At 35.3% G+C, this 20680-nt stretch overlaps 1 protein-coding gene across 1 annotated transcript in view; it reads right to left on the reverse strand.

Moving 5' to 3' along the window:
• Window positions 1–1958: 1958 nt before the first annotated feature.
• Window positions 1959–20680, reverse strand: part of SLC35F5 (solute carrier family 35 member F5) — a 37723-nt gene continuing 19001 nt past the window's right edge. Inside the window, exons 10-16 of the mRNA XM_047871980.1 lie at window positions 20264–20328; window positions 17968–18072; window positions 14653–14812; window positions 9921–10011; window positions 5629–5783; window positions 5019–5112; window positions 1959–2805 (exon numbers count right to left, since the gene is read on the reverse strand). Of these exons, the coding sequence (XP_047727936.1) occupies window positions 5037–5112; window positions 5629–5783; window positions 9921–10011; window positions 14653–14812; window positions 17968–18072; window positions 20264–20328 (652 nt within the window). The 3' untranslated portion in view covers window positions 1959–2805; window positions 5019–5036. The remainder of the gene's footprint in view (window positions 2806–5018; window positions 5113–5628; window positions 5784–9920; window positions 10012–14652; window positions 14813–17967; window positions 18073–20263; window positions 20329–20680) is intronic.

Below are 20680 nucleotides of genomic sequence, written 5' to 3' on the forward strand. Positions count from 1 at the left end.
CAGGGAAGGGGCAGAGCGGGGGAGAGAGAAAGAGAGAGAGAGAGAGAGAAGGGAGAGAGGGAATGAATCCCAAGGAGGTTCCACACTCAGTGCAGAGCTGGGGACGAGGGGCTCAATTCCACAAACGTTGAGATAACAACTTGAGCTGAAATCAAGAGTCAAACACTCAACCGACTGAGCCATCCAGGCGCCCCTGCTCCATGTAGTCTTTGGATTCAGAAAAACAGAACTGTGGACCAGTACTGCTCTAACAGAGGGAGAACAGGAGCAGTTACTAGAATGTAACCCTGCCAACATTTGCAGAGGCCTGCAATTAGGCTGCTGCAATCTGAGGGCCTTGGACCTACATGTCTGGGAAATCACAGAATGGAAGTAAACCACAACTTTATTTTTTGAGCAGATGAACCCTTGACTACAAAGGTGCAGAAAGGAAGTCCCCAACTGCTCACTCTTTGTGGCTGCAGTATTCAAACAAAAAAATCATTCAGACAACACCTGAGAGAAAAGGTAATAGGTAGATGAGTGAAGCAGCAATAATTTGTACTTTCAGTTAACTGATTTAATGATGCTTCCTTCTAAAGAGGTTGTTCTTAAATTAAGAATACAAAAAACAAAACAAAAAACAAAACATAGTAGCCTAGTGGAAGAAGTCTAACCAGCATGCTAACGCTTATTACTGAGTCCTTGAGTGACAACACATGATCTGTAAGACATGTGAACACAGAGCATAAGAAAACCCAAAAAATTCTAAGTTCAACCTCATTTCCTACCATTTTTACAGAATAATTTAAATTTTGAATTCTGCCTTCACTGTCTCAACGATTTTACCCTGTAATTGTTGAAGGTATTGGTGACAAAACAGAAAAAAAACAGAAAGTAAAGGTATCTAGATAATAAACCTCAACTGAAGCTTGAGCTATTGAAATGTTACTTCATTAATTTCTTTTTAAGAAAAAATTCCTTAGCCTGGCTGGCTCGGTCGGTAAAGCATCCAACTCTTGATGTCAGGGTCATGAGTTCAAGCCCCATGTTGGGCATGGAGCCTACTTAAAAAAAAGAGGCAGGGGCACCTGGGTGGCTCAGTTGGTTGAGTGTCCACCTTCGGCCATCTCAGGACACGATCTCGCAGTTCATGAGTTTGAGCCTACATCAGACTCTCTGCTTGTCAGCCTGTCAGCGCAAAGCCCACTTAGGATCCTCTGTCCCCCTCTCTCTACCCTCCCCCACTTGCACTCTCCCAAAACTAAATAAATATTTTTTTCAAAAATTCATTATAGGTCCATATTCTTTACAATGCCTTTACCCTGGGTCACAGTAACAAAATCAATACTACTTTTAGCTTTACAAGAATTATTGGTGGCACTAAATAGGAGAACAACTGTTTGTTTTTTAAATTTAACATCATAAACAATCTTTTAAGCTAATATAAAAGATCTCAGGACAAGCAAAAAGATGGTTAAACTCTATTTTAGACTTATGGTAACACCAAAACAACTTTAAAAGTGTGAATAACACAAACTGAAGCCAAACACTGCAAAGAGATTTTTAAAAATCAGATCTGTTAGGAAATTTTGAAGAGAAATGAACTATTTTCACAAAACTTGAAAAGGAAATGGGTGATTCATCAAAAGTCTAGATGAATCCTGAGACACCTGTTCATTCACTGACGTCTGCAGTGAACAGGGGCAGTTGCAAAGTAAGTACATATAAAACTCAAATTTAAGAGTTGTAATTAGGAGTATTTTATATTTAACTTAAGCTTGGTAGAGGAAAAATTCAAATGGAATTTTTAAAGTATTTTTTTTTTTACCTTCTTAACAAACAAGGTAAAATATTTAACCATTAAACATTTATTTCGGAAAACTAGAATTATTTAAGAGACATCCTGTTCTAGAGTAATTTGGCACATATATGAAAAAAAAAATCAGAAACCAATTCATAGATCTGTAGCACGCAAATACATATATATAAACATTTTATTTCAATAATACTCTTCATCACTTCAATTTAAATCATTCCATTATGAAAATGTCTTAATTGAAGAGAGAATATTTCTTCAAAACTCTAAATTAAGCAGAGCTTTATCAATTAAATTTACAGCAATACAGCCTTTAGAAATACATAATTCTTCATTTTACAATAATACTTCCCCTTTAAAAATTTGTCATAGTTTGTCACAGATTTAAAATACAAGGCACCTAATGCTATGAAAGGGTAATACAGCATATGTAGTGTGAGTGAACCAGATTTTTCTCAGAGATTGATTCTCTTTAAAGTCCCACTAAATTTGCATGGACACACTTGCATAAAATTAAACATTTTTCTGTGTTGTTAATTTGCAATATTCTACGAAACTTAAAAGTATAATCCATACCTATTATAGGCAGCTTATTTTATCATTTTATCTGTAAGAAACACTGATCTATATACTTAAATGATTTCTTGAAAACATTTTCATAATATAGCCCAGTGTTTAACAAATAATGTGAAAATAAAGTCTCCAGAACATCAGAATTTTATTCCTTGATTAGTTCAAATTATTTTATCAGCTGAATTCCTTGAGATGTGTAAGGCAGGTTGGTCTTTTAGCGGGACTGTGGACTGGAACTTCCTATAACTGTGGTGATATGTACACAGCTACATAGCAAAGTACTTCATTATGAAATGAAGAAAACAGGTATGAGGAAAATATATTTTAGAGTTCCAAAGAACTGAAACTGTTATTTTTCAGACTAGGCACTGAAACATTTTCTACAAAAACTTGCCAGGGATTGTCTCTTCGCTGCATAATGTTCCATTATCAAGCTAAAAATAAAAACAAACACAAAATCATCATTAGATTATAACTGTCATAGCTTTAATTTTTACAGTTTATACTGTAAAAAGCAAATTATCTTAACATTGAAATATATAACAAACACAGTTTATTACACTTAACAACTGGATACTGGAACCGGAGGTGAGCACTAAAAGCGCATGGGAGTGAGTTCCACAGCAGTGTCTAAGGCCAACACTGCTTACAGATCATGTGGTGACAGTTTGATTCATGGCATACCCACCATTACCCCGATGCAACAAAGACTCCTGCCACACCTTTCCTTTACACTCTGCCGAGGTCCGTCTTCACTATCTCCTCTTATCCAATTCTCACTCCCAAATTTACTGAGTCCTTGCTGGGGTGGGGTGGGGGGGGTGGGCATAAGTGTGACCATGGGAATAATGCACACACAGTAGGGAGAGAGTGCATATGTTACAGCACTACAAAGCTTTAAAAAATAACTATATGTACTTTTTAAAATTTAAAGATGGTAAGTAAACATATTTGGTTCTACTTTGCTGCCAAAACCTCAGTAAAAAGAAAATAAAGGGATTTTTGTCACATGGACAAAGGGAAGAGCAGAGACTGGAAAACAACAGCGAAGCAGGTATCTCTAAAAGGAGGAGTGAAGAAACAGCTAAAACAGAAAGACTGGCACGGTTTATAGAAAAAGCAGTTAGACATTCAAATGTCCTGCCTTACTTTTTGCAGCTGGTCAAGTGTCCCTTCTCTATCCCCAGAGAAAATGTGAGGTGTATTCTCTAAAAGTGTAACAAAGGGTCTCTGGACTGTGGAAATGCCAAGCACAATCCACCACGACTCAGGTAAAAGTAACATTTATATCACCATGACCATGCAAACACTGCTTACAAATCTATCCATAATTATACAATAAGTACACTGGGATGAGGAGGTGGTGGAAAAGCAGGCAAGTGGGGTGGGGAGAGAGGAGGATGAAACTTGAATGTAATCTATCCTCATCTACCAAAGTGGGAACATCAACTGAAGATACCTAAAACAGAGAAATCAAGAAACAGAAGTATAAGTGTGGTACTTGAAGACAGTGTGTGAGGTGGGGTGGGGGGAGGGGGGGAAGAGGGGGGTCAAAACAACTGACGAGTTTAACGTTGACTTCTTGGAGTGGGACGAGAGCAGAAGCAGGTGGGCAGGGCAGGCGGCAGCCGCTCTGTACGAGCAATCTCGTAGAACTAGAACTCGAACTCTCTCAACTATGTGCATGGGTGACCATCATAACAGTAAAAGCTGGAATACAAAATGACCAAAGGAAAACACAAGACCAAGACACTTAGTCCTAGGTTAGAGGTGAATCTGCCACAAAGATGATGACACTTAACCTTCAAAGGCCAATTTGAGTGCAAGGAGTTGACAGGAGTTGTTAAATGTTCTAAGTGAGGAGGGGAAGCCCAGCTGAGTCAGGAAACATTTCAATATAAACTGCCTCAGGTTATCTTAGAAGAAAGGGACCTGAATCTGCAGAATTTCAGTAATTTACTGTGATTTCTCATTCTAAATAAGTACATAACTACTTTTATAGCTGCCAAAAATATATGTTAGATGTATTTCAAGCATTGATGCAGCAAAAGATAAAAACACTATGTACTTATCTGTCTTGTCAGAAATATAAAAGATAGTATTTTTTACAATTTTTTAAAAATGGGGAAATGTTCTTGAAACATTAATTGAAAAAGCATAGTCAGAGAATCAGGATATACACTATGCCAGTTGTGGAAAACACACACAGACATACAGAGAAAAGACTGGATATACACCAAATTAATATATTTTTTCTTACTTTTATACTAGAGGAAAAACATTTTTCTAAAGTGTATTATTAAATAAAATTATGATCCTTAGCGTGAATAAAAGTAATAGTTGAACTTGGGATCACTTAATTTGAGTCAGGCACTATTGCACACTTTAAATCTTACCAAGTATTTAATATTCCCAGTAATCTTATGAGAGAGGAGGGACTACCACAACCCCACTTCACAAATAAGAAAACTGAGGCACAGACAGGTGAAGAACCTTGTATAAGGTCACACAGCTAGTGCACAGAGAAGCTAGAATTGGAACCCAGGCAGTATGAGTCCAGAGCTTGACTCCCTTACCCTCTAGACAGTATTTGAGATTACAGGAATAAAGGACCTTATTCAGCACTAATACTAGCTAACATACAAACCTGGACTACAGACAACAGCTAACTAGCTCCGTCCTCCTGAGAAACACCGTGCATAGGAATGAGACTCTCGCACTGTTCACTGTCTTCTGGAACCCTTAAAAAAAATGTTTTTAAGGCAATAGTTAAAGAAAGCTTTTGAATGGAAAGGAGCCCTTAAAAATTATCTATTCTACTGGCTGAAGCTGTGAGGTCAACACTAAGACTAAGGCAAGACTTCCCAACAACATGCCCCAAGTTCTTGTTATAGTAGGATGTAAAAATCTTTCTCTCTTAAAAAAGAAAGATATTTGAAGCAGTGTTATCATATTTTATTTAAATTTTGTTCACACCAATGAAAGTTTTCTACATTTAAATTCATCACAGCAAAACAGTAAGCACTTTGGTTTTACCTATAAATCAAAACATTTTTTAAAGTAGTTATGAAGAAACTATCTTACCACACAAAGGATCTAAACAACTTATTTTAATTTTATGTGGCATAGTACATATAAAATTATAATCTTTCAGTAATTCTTCCCAAAGTGTCCACAAATTAGTCCAGCACGATACGATTTCCAGTTTAATTAGCAAGGATTATATTTTCAAAAACTTATACTGGAACCAAATATACCTCTGAATACGATGTTTTCTGCATATAAAGGCAAAAATTCTTCTGATTCCCACCATCACAGGATCCCAATTATTATAATGGCAGAGGAGAGTTACAATAAAAAATGAAAAAAATACAGGGATCGCGCCTGCAAAAAATAACCAAGAAAACTGCACCTAAAAATAAAAGATAGAAAAATAAAAACAATCCACCATTATCATTAAGACAACTTTATTCTTTAAAATAAGTTTTCCATTTATGAAAATCTGCAGGAATAAGTCAAAACACCAAGAAGATAATAATTAGCATTAATAATATATTAAGTATATTATTAAATATGAGGATTCAGAACTTCAGCATATGATTCCACTTGCTTAAATTACCGACAAAAACATGCCTTGCTTGGAAAATGGCCTAGGAAAGCCAGAAGGCATGCTTTTCCTGTATTAGGCATAGCACATCTGAGAGCAGAATTACAAACCATTTAGCTTTGTCTTCCACAACACATTGCCCATTTTTTTCCTGTACTGATTACTGCCGATCCTCAAGTAGATCCTCCCTTCAGTTTTGAAGTCATCTTCAAAAACTCACATTTTTATTTATTTTTACTTTTTTACTTTTTTATTTTACAGATAGAGGGGGAGGGGGAGAGAGAGAGAGAGAGAGAGAGAGAGAGCGAGCGAGCGAGCGAGCACGAGCAGGGTAGAGTGGCACAGGGAGAAAGAGAATCCAGGTTCAGTGTGGAACCTGACATGGGGATCAATCCCATGACACTGGGATCATGACCTGAGCTGAAATCAAGAGTTAGACACTCAACTGAGCCAGCCAGGTGCTCCAAAAACTCACATTTTAAAAAACTATGCTATAATATGTTGTGATACATTGTGCTATGTTACCATTCCTTCCCAAAGACAGCACCAAAAATCCTTAAGTGCAACTTGTGCAAACCTTTAATTAACAGTTTGCAACAGGGGCACCTGGGTGGCTCTGTCAGTTAAGCATCCGACTTCTGCTCAGGTCATGATCTCACAGTTCGTGGGTTCGAGCCCCACATTGAGCTCTGTGCTAACAGCTCAGAGCCTGTAGCCTGTTTTGGATTCTATGTCTCCCTCTCTCTCTGTCCCTCTGCTGCTCACTCTCAGTCTCTCTCTCAAAATAAATAAACATTAAAAAAAATTTTTTTTAAATTTGCAACAAATTCTCCTGCTTACTCTTAAAATAATTCGATTATGTAGTAACAAATGAAAAAAACTCCAAAAGGAAATCATGGCTTAAGTACACTAAAGACAACAAACAAGAACACTTTTACTAAGAAACGTGAGCCAGAGAAGACAGCAGCAAGCAGGGCCTCAGGGGTGAAGAGCCCATCAGGTATCATCAAGGTTGAGCCTCCAATCCATCATTTTATCAGGGTTGTCAAGAAAATTGAAGATAATGAGATGCCATAAAGTGAAGAAAAATCTTTCCCTTCATTAGTTTACCTCTACCATCTAGATTCAACTAAGAATCAAAACCAATTGTCAAAGAAGGCTGCACTGATTGAGACTCAGCTGCAACCCAGTGGTGTGATTTGCTTTCAACATACTGATGAAAATAGTAACTCCTATTTTTAAAATAAGAAAAACTGCTTGTTCTCTGTAAGTATTAAAAAAAAAAAAAAATTGCAGTTTAGAATCATAAGCAAGACTCCCTCTGGTGGGAAACATATACTACTCCAGTTCACAGCACCATTAGTCAGAGCAAAGGGGTTTTGTGAGAATATTTTTTATGAGGGACTCACAATGCATAATGCAAGAATAATCACTGACAACTTTTAATATGCATGTCCTGCTTGCAGATACACACACAGGCTGTGAGCGTAAGAATACCCAGGAAAGAGCAGTCAGTAAGAGAAACTAAAAAGCCTTCACAATGCTATCAAATTATTGGCAAAACATATTCTTGGAATATTTGCCAGAATATTAATAATCTAGAAAAGCCATGACGTATTTAAATGACCCAAGACCAGAAAAAGTATGAAAACTTATGACTAATGAAAGTTAAAGATATAGATATAGTAGATAAGAGTGATTTCATGAATATTCAGCTAAAACCCTATTTTACAATTGAGTAAAAGTAAACTTTGTAAAGGTGGGTAAAACCCTACTTGACCTTTAAAAGCAAAGTTCACCTGTAACAATGCAGTTATTTATGTGTTGCCACATAATAAAAAAGTTCTGATTTTATTTCCAACAAGCTATGAAGACAGCATTTTAAAATGTAGACACTGAGGGGTGCCCGGGTGACTCAAGTCACTGGAGTGTCCAACTTCAGCTCAGGTCATGATCTCGTGGTTTGTGAGTTCAAGCCCCATGTTGGGCTCTGTGCTGACAGCTCGGAGCCTGAAGCCTGCTTAGGATTCTGTGTTTCCCTCTCCCTCTGCTCCTCCCCTGCTTGCCCTCTCTCTCTCTCAAAAATAAATAACATTAAAAAATTAAAAATAAAATAAAATGAAGACAATGACAAAAAATTGTCTACATTACTGTCTAAACCTGACCATATCTGGATATAAATGTGAATACTAGCAGAGATGCTTCCTCTCATACAAAATATCAATTATAAGTAGGTTTAAATAATTTATTTAAGCACAATAAAAAATATTGATAAATGCTGTAATTTCAGAAACTATATATAAAAATAGTTGCTTATTAGAATTAAAAAAAAAAAACATGAAAGTAGAGTTCTCCTGTTTCTATTACAGTTCTGGGACACCCTGCCACTTTTTCTAGAAAGTATCTTCCTACCCTTGATTCTCACTGGAGGCCCAGCCAACTCATTTAACTGGCTGTCCAATTCGAGATGTGAAGACAATCGAGAAAAGACTGGTTATGTTTTTCTAATCAATCAATCATTTATCTTCATTTTCCTTATGTTTTGCCCTCATCTTAAAATATCTGAATCCATAAATTACATACTCATTAAATAAAATTAGATCCCCTGTGACAGTGTTTTAAAAATCCTAAAATTAACCTTCAATTTTTATTTTTCAAATCAGCAAAAGCTGATATTTTCAAAATATCAGTACAGAAAAGCTCATTTACACAGTAGTCTACCAAAATCCTCTTATACAGCACTCCCCTAGTTTCACTAGGGCAATTTTGGTTGATATTCAAGATCCTGAGATGTGGAAGGACCTGGATATTATTTAAACCTATAAAGAACCTAATGATGTATAACTTTAGTGTTATGTATATGTTACAATATTCTCGCTCTTTGAAAATGCATGATATAGAAGATAACCTAAATTAAGGAGAAACTCTGTTAATAACCATGACAAATAAGCAAGAATTTACTGAGCCATGAAACAGTATCAGCACAGAACCGTTTTTTAAATAAAGAAAATACATATCACTGAGAGTATTTTGCCTTTATCCTAAGAACTGCACAAAGATCTAAAAAAAATATCTTTAAAACTTTGATTATAATTTCTACACATTATAAGCCTTAGGGCTTTCAAGTATTCCCTCTTCAAATTGTATTAAACCAAACTACACACACACACACACACACACACACACACACACACACACACACACATTCCCTCTTCAAATTGTATTAAACCAAACTACACACACACACACACACACACACACACACACACACACAATTTTGTTACTTAATTCCTGGAGTTCAAAGTTTTACAAACACTAAACTGATAAATGACTATACTACATCTTTTAGTTGAATATATATGGCATGCCTTTCTCCCCCTTACCCCAAAAGCACTAAAGAAACTCCTCCCTTCGGGCTGTTAGAAGGTATTCTCTTTTCTGTGATGTTATCATTGCCAATGTTCATCATAAAAGTCCCTGCAGCCAGACCAGGACATCACAGAAGAGGAACAGAGCACTTGCCCCTCCTGAACCAGACAGAAATGAGCATTTGCTGAGAAACATTATTCCTGTTGCTCAGACTGATAATAGTATCACACTATTAAAGAAACTTTGGAATTTATCTTAGAAATCAAAACACCACTAATTATATAATAAGATATATCCCATTTTCTATTCTATACCACTGACTTACCAAAGAAAACATGCAATAATCAGCTCTAAAACTGGAGAACTACATATAAAGATACTGTTTGTTCTTCACTAAGAAATTAAGAAAAAAAAATTGGAAAGCTAAAAATGCAAGAGATTATCCATTTCTTTGGTACTTTTTATATATCTCTATGTAGTAAAGCACCTTGGGACATTTAATCATGTGCCCTAACTTTCACTGTCTCTGTTTTAAAACTACATCTAAAATATCTAATAAATAGTGCGTCTTACCTTTTGCATACACATGTCAGCTATTATGGACAGAGGTATTGTAAGGCTTAGTGCAAGTGTGCCTATCAACGATGAGGTAAGAAAGCAGCCCCTAAAAAGGAAAAAGAAGAAAATACATGTTACCATATTAGAAGAGTAAAACAACCAAAGGAAATATGGACATGAGAGATCAGGAGCAAAAACAAAAGCTTAGGACAGACTCAGACACAATAAAGCAACTAGAAAGATTCTTAAAGTTTACCTTCAAATATTAAAAATCCAAATACGTAAGAATAAAACTTTCAAAGTACTTTATGCCTTTTTCCAGATCTGCTTACAGATATTATTCAATTTGGATGCATAGCTCCTATTTCATTAACATTTTTAATAAAATTGCTGAAAGAGTTCTCATAGTTTTGTAATGACGATACTTAGCTAACAAAGGAAACAGCTTTATTAAACTGCAGGACAACACTTCACACCACAGACTTCTAAGAAAGTGCTAAGCCAACACGTGAGTCTTTCACCAAACCAAAAATATCTCACCCTCATGAAAACTAAAATAGTCTTCTGACCTGTGTTGTTCTTTTGGTTTAGCTCAGCATTGAAAAGGACTGGTTATTTTTTTTTTTTTTTTAATTTTTTTTTTTTCAACGTTTGTTTATTTTTGGGACAGAGAGAGACAGAGCATGAACGGGGGAGGGGCAGAGAGAGAGTCAGACACAGAATCGGAAACAGGCTCCTGGCTCTGAGCCATCAGCCCAGAGCCTGACGCGGGGCTCGAACTCACGGACCGCGAGATCGTGACCTGGTTGAAGTCGGACGCTTAACCGACTGCGCCACCCAGGTGCCCCAGGACTGGTTATTTTTTAATGGTACTTTATTGCTTTCCATTTTTCTAGCAAATGTCCTAACCAAACTTAAGCTCTTCACTTTATTTTCCCCTTGAACTACCAATGTTGGTATCAAATTTTGAAATAGCAATCTGCACATGATTTTGTTTAGTTGAAAGAAAAAAAAAATGAAAGAAAGCATTATACCAAATAGGTAAGCCATTTATACAGACTAATAATTTGTATGAAAAGAAAACAGGGCGCCTGGCTGGCTCAGTCAGTAGAACATGAGATTCTTGATCTCAGGGTCATGAGTTCGAGCCCCACATTGCAGGCAGAGGTTACTTTAAAAAAGAAAAAAAGAAAAAAAAGAAATTATAAGCCAAGATAAAACTGTAATGCATGTAATTGTGACTTACAGACCCATGGAAATTCTAGGTTAGTAAATTCTAGCTCAGTATATATTAGTATTAATAATGCTATCCTGCAATAAAAGAGGCTATCTTGATAAAGTGTCACTCAACATATTCACTAGAGGCTATACCATTAGTTCTTAATCCAGGAAAGAGAACTCAAGTACTAGTGGTTCCCACTACTTATGAGCTAACTGCTCTGTGAAAAGACAGTTCAGGAGGTCAATTTTTCCTTTTTTAATGCAGCATATGTACTTAGAGACTTGTAACACAAAGTACTATCATAAAGAGTCTGAGATGAAGTATTAAAAAGGAAACTACTTGGGGTGCCTGGGTGGCTAAGTTGGTTAAACATCCGAATCTTGATTTCAGCTGATGTCATGATCTCACTGTCATGAGATCAAGCTTAGTGCAGAGCACGGAGCCTGCTTAGGATTCTGTCTCCCACTGCCCCTCCACTGCCTGTGCTTGCATGTGCATGCTCTCTCTCTCAAAATAAATATAGAAAAAGAAAACTATTTGACTTATACTGCCTTTTCCTAATTTAGCTGATGGCTGAATCCTTTTATCATCTATTATCATTTCAGGGGCACACTCTGGGAAACGCTGAGACAGAGAACTAGGTGCTACCATTCAACATCTAATACAAATGGTACAGTATATGCGCTTTACAGCACACCTCAATTTTTTAAAAATAAACAATGAGGGACAAGAACACATCTTTAATTTACAAAAAAAAGTTCACAACCATACTTTTAAATCTGTAGTTTACTACTCAGCCCTTGATTATGTACGCTGAAGTTTACTGTTCCATTTACAGTTAAACATAGAATAATAACCCTGCTTCTCCCAAAGAAGGGAATCATTATACATGCAAATTATGACTTCTGAGAAATGTGTATTTTCTTATAATTTAAAAAAAGGTAAAATATAGAGAGATATGTTTCTTATACTTGTTTTGTTGCCAAGAACACCCAGAGTATAATGGGTATGTTTGTTTCTTCACTGACTGGTTTGCTGCTACTGAGTTGTTATCATTAGTACTCTAAACACTCGAGTATTAGAGTGTATCTGAAAAATAAACCTTCTTGAGATCCTGAAAAATCCATTCTAGGTAAGGATAAATATAGCTTTTATCATAATATATGACTTTGTATAATTTAACTATTCAACAATACTCATATACTCATATATCAATACTCATATATACACAGCTGGGAATATAAGTTGTGTTTCCTCTGTGAAGAATGACATTGCAATTCTCTATCAAAATCTAAAGTCCCTATAATTGACTCAGTCTTTTCCACTTGCAGATATTTATCCTATAGAATGCTTACATATATACCCAAAGACATATAGGAGAATATTCAATGCTATTTTATTTACAAAGTAAAGGAATGGAAACTTAAAATGCCTCTCAATAAGGAACCAGTGACATACATTATATTCTACTTATTATGTTACATAATGGATTGAAACATAATGTATTAGAACTATACATAGGCTTTTAAAAATGAACTGAACCTAAGTGCTGATATGTGAAGATTTATAAGATAATCTGTGAAAAAAACCCAAAGTACAGAACACTATCTATAGTATGCTCCCATTTGTGTCTTAAAAATAAAACAATTTGTTGGAGTGGGGGGTGGTAATTAGGAGACTGACACACCCTTCTGCACGTACAGAAAAATTTGTAGAAGGCTTAGAAGTTAACAGTGGTTGTCTATGAAAGAAAGGAATGGAGATTTGGAGTGAAAAAGAGATAATAGGATTTCCTTTTCATTGTACACCCTTTTGTATACCTTTGCATGAATTACTCTTTTCATTCTAAAAAAGTTATATTAAAAAAATTTCAAAACATGTTATTATTTATTTAAATGTAAAGTTTTTCCAAGGGAGCAACTAAAAAACTCACATAGAGAAATTACATGTCATGCTTGATCATCCTCCAGAACCTACATCAAATTCTGCTAAACATAATAAAACTCTATTGTAATATGTTTATTAAAAATAAAGCTCTCAATAAAGAATGAGCATTTTAATTCTTACAGGTGGCACAGTCCATGTTTACTATGAGTCTTAATGTAATAAGCATCATACTAAACCCTTTCACTAGCCAACACCCAAAGAAAAATTTAATTATTGCTTTGAAATATATTTATTTGCTTTGAAATTTTCTAATTTAAACTAAACTTAAAGAACTAGAAAACATGAACTTGTATTAAAATATAGTTAAGTACACATAATTATTTAAATTGCAGTAAAAAATGGCTGAAGATCAACAATTCTTCACGACTCAACTGAGTTCAATCAAAACTCTACCAGAGTAAGTAATTCTACCTGTCCAGACCCAAGAGTAGAGAGAGGCAAGAGAAATGAGACAAAAGAAATACCAAAATTGATAGAAAAGAATAGGATGAAAGAGAGTATATGATATATAATATAGGAAACAAAATACATAACTCTCTTTGATGCGCACCTAAAATGCATGCAATGAAAGATGGAAGAATGAATGAGTAAATGGATTCTGATTATCAAAGAGTTTTAGATCAGCAAAGGAATTTAAATACATAAATTACTACAAATGAAAGTTAATCTTTCAGTACTACAAATGAAAGGGAGTGTGGGAGACTATCAAGAAAACAGAGAAATTTCCTTAATTGAGGAAGGGGGAAAGTACAGGCAAAGCATTAAGGAAGTCCATGGAAAAGGCTACTTTTGTTGTAGTCTTTTGCAAGGGAAAACTAGTTAGTAGTCTTAACCAGCATATAATAAAAAATTCCTTTTAGGAGTTTAGGTACAATTTGTGTTGTTGTTTTTTTTTTTTTTTTTCAGTTCCTATTAGATGGGAACAGGACTAAGTATCAAGCTCTATATCTGGAAGATTTCTTAAACACCACACATAATATTGTCTTCAAACTATTTTAGGATCATTATGACATATCAACATACTTGGTATTATAACATTTCAAAGCATGTTATCATTCCAAGTTAATCGAGGTTTAGGGTTACACATCTGGCTCACCTACACGAAAAGCCCTAAGAATAAAAAAACAAAAAGCATCTATGAACAACCAGACATTCCAAAGTCTCCTAAATAAGCAAAGCTCCCTAGATTCTCACTCAGAACTCATGTTATTCATATTCAGAATATAAACCTCGTAAGTTTAGATGTCCATTAGGTAATGGCACCTTTCATTTATATAACATTCTGCCTTTAAAACACTTTTACAAATGTAGAGCATTTATGTTCATCAGAAATTTATTCAACAAATATTTGTTGAGCTCATTCTATGTGCAAGGTAATACTCTACACAATGGGTGCACAGAAGTTAAAAGACAAAGTTCTTGCTCTAGTAGAGTTACTTTATTAAATTGTGAAGTGTGCGGGGTGGGAAGGTGCACAGGAGGAACCATCAAAAGACAGAAGAAATATAAAATACTTAATCTATCCCAAAGTCCATAAACTGGTAACTAATAAATGATAGTGTAATAAATAGTACATACCACAACCACAGGAACTCTGAGAGAACCGTTCCAATAAGGCCATTAATGATAATGCACATTAATACTACTTTATTGGGAAACTCAAAGTCCTCAAATCCAGTATAATGAAGTAAAAAGAAACCTGGCCATAAGAGCAGCAGATTAAACAGACCTACAAAACCTAAATATGTATAAAAGAGACAAAAGTTAGTAATTGTGATTTATTTAAAATTTTCAAACTTATAACTCTATAATTAGAGAACATTAGATTTTGCACAAAGAGTTCTAACTGGTTTTCTTAACTGGAACTTCTGTTTCTTTGGTTCATATCTATGGACAACTCAACACCAGAAAAAACTACACTAGCAGCTGGTGATCACTGAATCTTCAAGGTTCAACTATTCACTGCACGGAGCAACTCCTATGGAATAAACTACTTAATTCAGAAAGAAAGGTTGCTAACCTTAGCTACTAATAATTTAGTGTCTTCAAACTTAAAGAAACAATTGGTATATGGTATGTATATAGATATTCAGCCTAAATTATGAGGAAGTTGATGGCTGCTCCCTGATTCAACTCATATTTATGTATAAAACACCTGTGGCATGCTCGGAATAATGAAGGAAGTTTCCAAAACAATACATTCTTGGTTCTTGCCTTCCAGGAGCCTATAAACTAGTTGGTGAGAGAACATACCTACATAAATAGCTACTCAACATATGAACTAAGGACAGACTGACTACTCATAAAGGAAGGCTGTAACATTTAGTGGTTGACTGTATGTGCTCTGCAGTCTAATTGCTCTGGGTTCCAATCCCAGCTCCACCATTCACTAGTAGTGTAAACTTTGTGCAAGATGCAGAACCTCTTTGAAGCCGCAGTTTTCCAATCCATGAGTGTAAAATCATATCTAAATAGGTTAGTGGGAGGATTAGATTAACACTTACAAAATACAGCATAGTACCAGCATAAAGTAAAAAGTTAGTAAAAGGTGAGCTATTATTGTTATTATAGAAATGCAAGTTTATATGAGTCCCTATGAATACAAAGACTGTAAAGAAAAAAATTACAGTTTTATAGTAATTTTATTGCACTTTCTGTACAGTTAAACACTGCAGATCCACTATGAGATTCATTAGATAACTATAGAGCTTTCTTCAAAGTTAAGTTATAGTAAATACATATTTCATATTTGTTGCTAAATAATAGGCTAGTATTTTGGATGCCTAGTTAAATCTTTACAGGACTGGAGCACCTAGTCTCTATCTGCTCCTAAAGATTCACAGTTACCTGCCTCCTCTGAAGAATGGTCTCGGAGAACAAACAAGCCAAATTTTCCCAAGAAGTGATCACCCCACACTGTCTGCATCCCACAACTAACCCATAGAGGATGCACAAGGCTCCTCTCATGGCTGAAATCCTACTGTCTGTGAGGACGCCTGTGAGGAGTACCTAGACATTACCGGCTCCTTTCCCTCTCCATCTCCTGCCCCGACATGCCATGAACTGGGCCAAACCTCAATTATACTGAGACCATAACAGTTCTTTCCCCTACTCTATCCTGCTTTTCTTACTCCCTTGTCAGGTTTCCCTGCAGAGCATCCCCTCAATACATCACCCACAAGAAATTCCTGTCTCATATCCTGCTTTTAGAATACCCAATTTAAGACATCTAGTGATAAAAATAAAAACAAACAAAACGACACACATACAGAAGGGATTCATGATCTGAAAAGCTTACACAACATTAAGAAGTTGTCGTAATCAAAACACCGAAATTTGGCATGATCAAAAACCAAATCTACTTTGCCGTCCCTGGACTATCAAGTCTATGGAATCCCACATGTATTACCAACCCCTGAACCTAAAAACAAAGGTCCCAATTGCTTCCACCCTCCAGAATCTGGCCTGTATACCCTCCTGTTCTTCCCTAAAGTGGGCTCTCCAGAACAATCACACAGATTCACTCACTGTTCCCTGTTATGCTCTGCTCACATCTCCAACCCTAAAGAACCCTCCACAACCCAATCCTAACTTCTTTCTGGTCCTGCCTATTATAAAGCCTAGAACAAATCAATATTGTGTTATAGATCATGTCATATATGATATATAAAAATCACATATGTTTTTTTGTCTGTATATAATAAGAATAAATTAAACAATTTTTCCTGAAAATTGCCAATCTTAAAAAAAAAACACACACTCAAAAAATATTAGCATTTCATTCCATTCCAGGTGGAATTTTCTATGACCCTAAAATAAGACATTATTAAAGTTACCTTCATATTTAAGGCATATTTATTGAATTCCATACTTAAACTTGAGTGATCACCTGGTCTGGTAGCTTTCCAAATGTTTTGTTTCTGTTAAACTTTAGGTGAAGATATTCAAACATTTCTTAGGAGAAAAATATTTTCTACAAATCAAATTACAATGCAAAAGCCCAAGAAAACAGAGCTGTTCCAGCTGAAGCAGCAAAGGGCTCTAAGAACCAGAACCATACATGCAACTCCACCTCCTCCCACCCATCCCAGGATCCTCTGCAAATCAGTTTGAAAGCTACTCATCTGTCCAATCTCCTTATTTCTCAGATGAGTATGGAATAAATGAAATTATAACAACTATATTCCTGGTCTCCTAATTCCCCATAAGCTGTACTTTGAACTTTCATCACCAGGCTTTTTTTAATCTACTGCTATTCAGATATCTTTTAGAAGATATCTACAGATATCTGACAGATAACACAACTATTTTACTCAGCTGATATCAGGCAAATGAGAACTTATAAGTTCTCATATTCAGTATTTTATTTACAAAAATTAAGAACTGATGCCAGAAACTACATTTTGGTAATTTGAAAAATCTATGTCATAAAAGAGCCTATATCTTAAAGAGCAGATGGAAAGCCTTTAAGTGTCCCATGAGTTTTAATGAAAAGTACATAGACTAGAATAGTCTTCTTTGCTTCTAAAAAGTAAAAAATGGTAAAATGTGTAATACAACAGGTATACTCTCACATGCTTATAATAGCATAATTCTTTCCTATCAATGAGGAAAATATCTGATTCACAGGCTGAAACATGAATGCAAAAAAGGCATTAGGAAGAATTTCTTTCTTTACTTCACACTGAGGAAACTGGCCTTCTGTCAGAGGTACACAGTTATGCAGGACAAGGTATGAGAAAAACACTGAGACTGGACTTCATGAGCCTTAAAATCTGACAGTTTTAAAGAATCATATGGAGGAAAAGAGAAAGGCTTCCTTATTCCCTCTAGAACAAAACCCTAAGCTAATCATTCAGAGTAAATAGCCTCACAGGTTAAACATATTCTTACCAAAGAACATTGGAATATCCAACTTATCTTCTCTGTCTACTTTTCTTTTAATCATAACAATATAGACAGCATAGAGCATGGCTCCAACAAGAGACCAAATGGAACCTGTAAAAATCAACGTAATGAGTTCACGCATTTTTCATTAATTCATTCAACACACACTTATTTAAAATCTAATACGGTGTCAGATACTATTTCAAGAAGTACACAAATATGAAAAGATAAACTATAGCCCACCCCCTCCATGTCCTCCAGGAGTTCAGGAAGCAGTTTAAAGAGTGAACAAACACATGTGCAAACATCCAATGATCTATACAAACACACATAATGTTAAAACCATGGAAGTAACTATTTGTTTTTTTAATTTTGAAATGCTACTTCAGTTTGACACCTGACACTGTCTGGTGTAATAGTGGTTAAGCCATTGCTTATACAGTCCTCCCCACTGTCATGTATCATCTTTAGTATATATTGTACTACCATTTTCAAGGCCCTGTTCAAGTCCCACCTCTGCCACAAAGCATCCTCCTCCTACTCCACTGAATTTCCATCCTCCTGGTCTTCTATTTTAGACAATTTAATATTTACATGGTTAAATGTAATATTATTTTATTCTCTAGTGTTTTTATTTTATAAGTCTAGGTAATGATTAAAGTCAAGAACTTGAAAAGTACAAACATACTTTTTAATGTTTTCTAAAATATCTAATACATGGCGTATAGTACGGGCATAATAAATGCTGATTCTCTTTAATATTAACTCATTCTCAAAGACATTTAAGTAAGTTTTAAAAACAGCTAAATTAATGTGCTGTCTGCCAAACGACCACATTTAATACTTCAATTAATTATCCCAAATTCCAATGTTTTATTGAATATATTTTTTAAAAATTTAACTTTTTTAAGAAAGCAAAAAAAGCCTATCAATAAAACCTCACGCATACACAACAAATACATATATCGTTTTACATATACAAAGCTGCTGTGGGTGAGAAATGATATAGTTCAAGGCATAGCTATCAGTTCAAGGGTGAGAAAGACATAAGCAGTTCAAGGCACAAACTATGCCTGGGCAATAACCAGGGATAGTTTAGAAAGCAGTGTTCCATTCAATGAATTTCAAATATCTAAACTAAGTATCCAGAAGGAAGCCATAAAACTGGGTTCTACTATCTTTGTTTTTGTTCAGTCTAAACAATAGATCAAAACTGAGTGTTCACCATGGCACTAAATGTTTCAAGGCAAGAATCATGAGTGAACCACAAAATTAGTGGGTGCAAGTATAATAGAAACATGGTATGTGCGTAGTCTCAAAGTATCTCCCTACAAGATGCTTACTAGTTGCAAAGAAAAAAGTTAGTAACTTGACACTGGAGCATCCTGGCAGACACTACCTTAAAAATTAGTCACTACTGGGGCGCCTGGGTGGCGCAGTCGGTTAAGCGTCCGACTTCAGCCAGGTCACGATCTCGCGGTCCGGGAGTTCGAGCCCCGCGTCAGGCTCTGGGCTGATGGCTCAGAGCCTGGAGCCTGTTTCCGATTCTGTGTCTCTCTCTCTCTCTCTGCCCCTCCCCCGTTCATGCTGTCTCTCTCTGTCCCCAAAATAAAAATAAACGTTGAAAAAAAAAATTAAAAAAAATAAATAAATAAAAAAAAAAAAAAATTAGTCACTACTAATGGGACAACACCATGTGCCTTCTAATATGATTTACTGATCAGGACACTTCCAATATCACTTCCATGGCATTCTAATCAAAAATACACAACATAAATTTAACCATAAGGAAGTATCAGACAAACCAAGAGTGAGGAACATACCACAAAACAACTGGACAGTATCCTTTCAAAGTGTTAAGGTTATAAAAGAAAAGAAAAAAAAAAAAAAAGACTGAGGTACAGTTCTAGATTAAAGGAAACTAAGGAGACATGACAACTAAGTGCAACAAGTGATGCTGGACCAGAAAAAGAACATTCATGGGAAACATGGTGAAATATGAAAAGGATATACAAATTAACTAAATTATAATCAATGTTAATTCCTGATTTTTGTAACTATACTGAAGCTATGTACACAGCGGAGAATCTGAGTGATGGCTATATGAGAATTCTATTAACTATTTTTTAATTTTTTTTACATGATTTCCAAAAAAACGTTAAAAAAAAAAAAGGCCCCATTAGTGCCCACCCTGTGTGTGTGTGCACATGCACATACATGCACACAAGGACATAAACAGTGATATGTACAAACTGTCTTGTATACTGTAACAGAAAGAATGCAGAGTCAAGTACTTACTTACCTATTGTATCTCTTCCAGCAGATTTTTCAGACCCTGACAAATTAACCAGCACAACACCTCCAATGCTGTGAGAATAAGAGCATTACTAATAAGCAAAATAATACATTCCTTAAAAGGACTAGTAATGAAGATAAAAATTATTTATAAGTAATCAAGACTATGCTCAAAACTGAGCAAAACTTAAACTGTCAAAGAACTTAGTGATTTAATTAATAATATTTAACAATGATAACAGGACAGTGTAAATGCTATACTTGTATTCAAATCATTTAATTCTTGAAAAATTTACAAATTACTTTATAATAAAGGTATTACTGTTGTTACCATTACCATTTTACACATGAAAAACTCACACACAAACATATGAAGTAACTTGACCAAAATCACACAGATGGGACTGAATCTATTGGTAGCCTG

The sequence above is a fragment of the Prionailurus viverrinus genome, chromosome C1, assembly GCF_022837055.1.
Source record: "Prionailurus viverrinus isolate Anna chromosome C1, UM_Priviv_1.0, whole genome shotgun sequence".
Lineage (NCBI taxonomy): Eukaryota > Metazoa > Chordata > Mammalia > Carnivora > Felidae > Prionailurus > Prionailurus viverrinus.